At 48.9% G+C, this 7,500-nt stretch overlaps 1 protein-coding gene across 1 annotated transcript in view; it reads right to left on the reverse strand.

Annotated features, from left to right (window-relative positions):
• ltbp3 (latent transforming growth factor beta binding protein 3) overlaps positions 1-7,500 on the reverse strand; it is a 55,153-nt gene that overhangs the window by 33,573 nt on the left and 14,080 nt on the right. Inside the window, 10 exon segments of the mRNA XM_080779375.1 lie at positions 547-666; positions 2,575-2,703; positions 3,200-3,331; positions 4,110-4,238; positions 4,488-4,565; positions 4,843-4,909; positions 5,048-5,061; positions 5,804-5,938; positions 6,518-6,673; positions 7,267-7,383. Of these exon segments, the coding sequence (XP_080635501.1) occupies positions 547-666; positions 2,575-2,703; positions 3,200-3,331; positions 4,110-4,238; positions 4,488-4,565; positions 4,843-4,909; positions 5,048-5,061; positions 5,804-5,938; positions 6,518-6,673; positions 7,267-7,383 (1,077 nt within the window).

Raw genomic sequence — 7,500 nt, forward strand, 5'->3', positions numbered from 1 at the left:
GGCCTCGTGACCTGGTAAACAGCGTGTTAAACTCACCCTGGGCCTCGTGACCTGGTAAACAGGGTGTTAGACTCACCCTGGACCTCGTGACCTGGTAAACAGCGTGTTAAACTCACCATAGCAGGTCCCCCCCTGGGCCTCGTGACCTGGTAAACAGCGTGTTAAACTCACCCTGGGCCTCGTGACCTGGTAAACAGCGTGTTAAACTCACCCTGGGCCTCTTGACCTGGTAAACAGGGTGTTAGACTCACCCTGGGCCTCGTGACCTGGTAAACAGGGTGTTAGACTCACCCTGGGCCTCGTGACCTGGTAAACAGGGTGTTAAACTCACCCTGGGCCTCGTGACCTGGTAAACAGGGTGTTAAACTCACCCTGGACCTCGTGACCTGGTAAACAGCGTGTTAAACTCACCATAGCAGGTCCCCCCCTGGGCCTCGTGACCTGGTAAACAGCGTGTTAAACTCACCCTGGGCCTCGTGACCTGGTAAACAGCGTGTTAAACTCACCCTGGACCTCGTGACCTGGTAAACAGCGTGTTAAACTCACCATAGCAGGTCCCCCCCTGGGCCTCGTGACCTGGTAAACAGGGCACACACTCGTAGGAGCCCGGGGTGTTCTCACACTGCTCACTGGGACACGTGTTGGGGTTCAGGCACTCGTTGATGTCTGCAACACGTCACACACACGCACGCACACGCATACACACACGCACACACACACACACGCACGCACACACGCACGCACACGCGCACGCACGCACGCGCACAAACGCACACATGAATATTACACATTTTTCACAACTTTTCAGTTTTCAAGTATTTGAACATAATCCGAAAAACGAAGGAAATGCGTACAAGATAGCCTACGATATGCACTCGTTTACACAGACACACAATTTACAATGTAGCATTTAGCATTTAGCACCCTTAGAGACACCCTTAAAGGGACACTTCACCCTTTTTGCAAAAAAATATATGTTAATGACGTTTAGAAGCTTTAGAACACTTTCCTGGGGGTATTTATGTGTGTAATATGTGGTTTTAGATATTTTAGATTGTAGCAGTGAGCACAGTGTCTCTGATGTCATGGACACTGGTCTCACTACCTTCCTGGACTACAATTCCCATAATTATTTGGTGCACTGCTCCTCTTTGTGGAGAGGGGGGAGAGCTGTCTTACTGAGACAACATGTAGTCCAGGAAGGAAGTGATCCCAGTGTCCATGACATCAGAGACAACAGGCTCGCTGCTACAATCTAAAATATCTAAAACCACATATTACACACATAAAGACCCCCAGGAAAGTGTTCTAAAGCTTCTAAACGTCATTAACATATATCTTTTTGCAAAAAGGGTGAAGTGTCCCTTTAAAGGGCCACTTCACCACTTTTCAACCTATCTTCATATAATAGGTCCGCACTAATAATCATGACAGAATGGCGCAATTTCTTTCTACTCGGTCTGTGTCTCATATAGGAGGGCTGTGGGCAGTTCAGAAACCGTCTTCCAGTGACATCATCGATGGGGAATATAAGCTAATAATAGAACCTGCAGGCTTTCTAGTCCTGAAAAGTTGCAATGCGAAAACGGAAGCCATCGTTCTCACGATAATGAAAATCTGATGCCACTGGTAGACGGTTTCTAAACTGCCCACAGCCCTCCTATATGAGACACTGAGTCTGAGACTGAGTAGAAATTTTATCATGATTATTAGTGAGTATACCTATTATATGAAGATAGGTTGAAAAGTGGTGAAGTGGTCCTTTAATACAGAGAGATTTACAGTAAGGTAAACATGGAATGCATTTTAAATAAATAGTAGTAACCTAATAATCTAACCTATAGCATCAGTCTAACCGTACTCTATACAGGAGAACTCTACGATATCCAGGTCTACAAAATGAACATGACATCTGTGTGAAGACAATTATATCTAGATTACATTTAGATTACATCTGTGTGAAGACAATTATATCTAGATTACATTTAGATTACATCTGTGTGAAGACAATTATATCTAGATTACATTTAGATTACATCTGTGTGAAGACAATTATATCTAGATTACATTTAGATTACATCTGTGTGAAGACAATTATATCTAGATTACATTTAGATTACATCTGTGTGAAGACAATTATATCTAAATGACATTTTAGCTTTTGTATTACCCTAAAAGGTATAGCCGAGGCCAGTGCTGGCACGCACGCACGCAGGCACGCACGCAGGCACGCACGCACGCAGGCACGCACGCACGCACGCACGCACGCACGCACGCACGCACGCACGCACGCACGCACGCACGCACGCAGGCACGCAGGCACGCACGCACGCACGCAGGCACGCACGCACGCACGCACGCACGCACGCACGCACGCACGCACGCACGCACGCACGCACGCACGCACGCACGCACGCACGCAGGCACGCAGGCACGCACGCACGCACGCAGGCACGCACGCACGCACGCACGCAGGCACCCACGCACGCACGCAGGCACGCACGCACGCACGCACGCACGCACGCACGCACGCACGCACGCACGCACGCACACACAGGTACACATTGGACCTACCTTCACAGACGGGCTGACGGTGCGATCGGTTCCTGAATCCTTTCAGACATTCACATTTATAAGATCCTGGCAGGTTGACACACTGACCTCCGACCCCACAGATGTCCTGCTTGGAGCACTCGTTCACATCTACACACGCGCGTCGCAACCACACACGCACACGCACACACACACACACACACACACGCACACGCACACGCACACGCACACACACACACACACACACACGCACACGCACACGCACACACACACACATGCATGCACGCACACACACACGTTACAGAAGTACTAAGTCGACCTAAAACGACGATGAAAATCTTTCCTTTATTTTCAGCAGCGAAACAGAACAAAGCACTGACGACTGAAATATGACTAAAATTAACTGGAATTATATTCGAAAGACTTTGACTAAAACTAGGAATCAGACTGTGACTAAAACTAGAAAATCTAAATTTGCTGTCAAAATTGAAATTGATATTTTTTCCCTGATAATAATAATAATAATAATAATGCTAATACTAATAACATAACCACCCTGACAGTACATGTGATAAGGCGATGATGGCTCTTGAATCTGGGAACCGGGTCTGAACCAGAACCCGACCCGGATGTCCTCCACACTCACCCACACACTTCAGCCTCCCATGGTGCACCATGTGCTTGTAACCGTGACGACAGTGGCATTGGTACGCGCCCTCCGTGTTGATGCAGATACCTCTGCCGTGACCGCAAGGCTCAGAGTCACACTCATCTTCATCTGAGGAGGATGAGGAGGAGGAGGAGGAGGAGGAGGAGGAGGATGATGATGAGGAAGGAGGAGGAAGAGAAGGAGGAGGAGGATGAGGATGATGAGGAGGAAGGAGGAGGAAGAGAAGGAGGAGGAGAGACATCACTTTAAAATGTACAACGTAGGCATTCAGCATCTATGCTCTTAATCAGAACGAGGAAAACGCATATACACATCAAATGCAGGGGAGTGAATCTGCTGAGTTTGTTCCACAGTTTGGGAGACTGATAAGACAAGAGTCTAGGACGTGTGGAGCGTTGTCCATGGTGTTTTAGGGAAGGGAGAAGAGTCTGGGACGTGTGGAGCGTTGTCCATGGTGTTTTAGGGAAGGGAGAAGAGTCGGGAAGTGTGGAGCGTTGTCCAGGGTGTTTTAGGGAAGGGAGAAGAGTCGGTAAGTGTGGAGCGTTGTCCAGGGTGTTTTAGGGAAGGGAGAAGAGTCTGGGACCCGTGGAGCGTTGTCCAGGGTGTTTTAGAGAAGGGAGAAGAGTCTGGGACGTGTGGAGCGTTGTCCAGGGTGTTTTAGGGAAGGGAGAAGAGTCTGGGACGTGTGGAGCGTTGTCCAGGGTGTTTTAGAGAAGGGAGAAGAGTCTGGGACGCGTGGAGCGTTGTCCAGGGTGTTTTAGAGAAGGGAGAAGAGTCTGGGACGTGTGGAGCGTTGTCCAGGGTGTTTTAGAGAAGGGAGAAGAGTCTGGGACGCGTGGAGCGTTGTCCAGGGTGTTTTAGAGAAGGTAGAAGAGTCATTGATTACCTATACAGATGTTTCTCTGTGGGTGGAGCCTGTAACCAGGGTGACAGTGACAGGTGTATCCACTCAGGCTGTTCTCACACTCTCCACGTCCACAGATGTTCCTGCTCAGCTTGCACTCATCAGTCTCTGCTTCACAGACAGAACAATACAACAAGAAAAACGTTTGTTCATTTATAAATAAACTACTGAGTTGTGTGCGTCAAAAGAAAGAGGGACACTATGGATATAAATAAGTAAACATTCAGTAATTATCTGGCAAATACATAGACATTATATTAAATGTACTTATACTTTCTTAAAACCGTTATAAATGCCACGCACAGAAACGTAGTATTATTGATGTTTAATGTAAGGTGTACGTGATCCGCTGTAACTCACCGGAGACTTGGGTCTGGGTCTCCAGAGGGTCGTAGCCCGGGTGCACCCGGACGATGGGCGGGGGGGTGGGCTTGGCCACTGTGGAAGCACAGCAGAACAGATACAGACTTATACTGATGAGTTTAGCCACTGTGGACAGACGGCCTCTTATATTGTCACAGTGCCACAGACATCACAAGAAGCTCTGCCAAGTGCCCAACCCAGGTCAAATATGGATATTTTTGCAAGGGTCCCACCCGAGGTCAAATATGTTTACCTAACACACACACACACACTCACACACACACTCACACACACACACACACACACACACACACACACACACACACAGGGTCATGAAGATCATGTGACCTACCGGGCACACGGGGTCCGCTGGTGCTGACGGTGGTCTGCTGAGTGGTGGTGGTCTCCGGAGGTCTCTCCTGATTGGTGGAAACACATCATCACACAAATCACAGGTGATGAAAACAACCTCCAGGAGCTGTTAATTATGTCTCTGTCACCCAGCAGGTGTGACGTCTTAATTATGTCTCTGTCACCCAACACGTGTGAAGTCTTACCGGGAGCTTGATTTCTGAAAAGAGAACACAAGAGAAAACAGAACAAGTTGTCAGTTGTGAATTCAACACGGTTTTCATAGACGACTGAGTCAAAGAGGAGAGACTGACACACACTGAGACAGAAGCAGCATTACTACTGACACACACTGAGACAGCAGCATTACTACTGACACACACTGAGACAGAAGCATTACTACTGACACACACTGAGACAGCATCATTAACACATTTGATCCTGAGGACGTATATACTCGTCTTAATAAATTGATTACGCGAGGCGCTCAAACGAGCAGGCTCGTCTCAAAGGGTTTAACATCGCTATAATATTGCCTTTGCTATTTCACACGTTTGGAACCGCTCCGGTTGCTGTGTGCGGTTGCTAGGGCCTCGCCCGCACCGTTTCTGTTTCTCATTAGCCATTAGCTTATGTTTTAGCCGCAGCATTTGCACCATTTTTTTTTCTCGGACACTGCGGCGCTGTCTGTGGTTTTCAACTAGTCAGCGTCGATGTTCGGAGGTCTTTTCTGATTATCCGGTGGTCGCGATTGGAACATTGGCGATTTCGAGAACAAGGATGGACCTCACTTTAGCTCGTTAGCATTGATGTTATTGCTTCAGCATCCAAGATGGCGCCCAAAAGCGGACGCGAGTCATAGTGGAATGGCTTCTCATCACGTGGTGGCACCCAAGCGCCACCACTTTCGTCCAGCAGGTGGCACTCTTTGTGTCAAGGGGTGACTTTGCCAGAGGACTCACCCTCCTGCTGCGTCTTGTCGGGCTTCCCTCGGCCTTTCTCCTGGACGCTGTAGATGTGAGGAGTGAAGGAGAAGAACTCTCGGACATTCTGGAGGAAGTAGCCCTTCCCCGCTGGGCAGATCTTACTGAAGGACGCTGAGAGAGAGAGAGAGAGAGAGAGAGAGAGAGAGAGAAACTGATGACTATGTACAGACTCAATAGAAACAGGGCAGACACAGAAAGAACTGGCTGCCTAGAGAAGACAGACTGTGTTCACTCTGCTCTCAAGGGGAGGTGGAGACGGAGCTACACTTTCTGTTACAATGCGACAACTATAAAGACATTGGTACCTGTGCCAGCCTGTGGTCATTACATGTGCCAGCCTGTGGTCGTTACCTGTGCCAGCCTGTGGTCATTACCTGTGCCAGCCTGTGGTCATTACCTGTGCCAGCCTGTGGTCGTTACCTGTGCCAACCTGTGGTCATTACCTGTGCCAGCCTGTGGTCGTTACCTGTGCCAGCATGTGGTCGTTACCTGTGCCAGCCTGCGGTCGTTACATGTGCCAGCCTGTGGTCGTTACCTGTGCCAGCCTGTGGTCGTTACCTGTGCCAGCCTGTGGTCGTTACCTGTGCCAGCCTGTGGTCGTTACCTGTGCCAGCCTGCGGTCGTTACCTGTGCCAACCTGCGGGCAGCGCTCACAGTCTCCTCCCCAGGCCTTGCCCATGGTGCAGTTACCTGTGCCAACCTGCGGGCAGCGCTCACATCCTCCTCCCCAGGCCTTGCCCACGGTGCAGCAGCACATCTCTTGGGACAGCGGGGTGGGCAGTGGGTGGTCACAGCGACCCGCTTCTGACACCATGCGGAAACACTGGCCCTGCTCCACAGGGGACTCTGACACACACACACACACACACACACACAGACACACACACACACACACACACACACACACACACACACACACACACACACACACACAGACACACACACACACACACACACACACACACAGACACACACGCATGGATGCACGCACAGAGAAACAAGTCATGAGATACAACACTTGACTTTCAAAACACTGGCCCTGCTCTGCTGGGGACTCTCTCCTACACATCTGTTCCTTAAAGAACTACAGAACTACAGAACCCACCTACACATCTGTTCCTTAGAGAACTACAGAACCCACCTAAACATCTGTTCCTTAAAGAACTACAGAACCCACCTACACATCTGTTCCTTAAAGAACTACAGAACTACAGAACCCACCTAAACATCTGTTCCTCAAAGAACTACAGAACCCACCTAAACATCTGTTCCTCAAAGAACTACAGAACCCACCTAAACATCTGTTCCTTAAAGAACTACAGAACTACAGAACCCACCTAAACATCTGTTGCTTAAAGAACTACAGAAGACAGTGGTTCCGGTCCAGAGCTATAGAACTCACCTAGACAGTGGTTCCGGTCCAGAGCTATAGAACTCACCTAGACAGCGGTTCCGGTCCAGAGCATATCCAGCCTTGCAGGAACACTTGAAGCTTCCCAGAGTGTTCAGACAGTCTCCGTTCTGACACACTCCCTGCATGGAGCACTCGTTGATGTCTGGAAACATTATTATAACATAGACACACATACATTCAGTTCAGCTCAGTTTCAGTCTATTTTCATTCTCATCTTCATTTTTTCTTTTCTTTTTATATGTTTTTTTATAGTGTCCCA

Source organism: Protomyctophum bolini (assembly GCF_963924005.1).
Source record: "Protomyctophum bolini genome assembly, chromosome: 13".
Lineage (NCBI taxonomy): Eukaryota > Metazoa > Chordata > Actinopteri > Myctophiformes > Myctophidae > Protomyctophum > Protomyctophum bolini.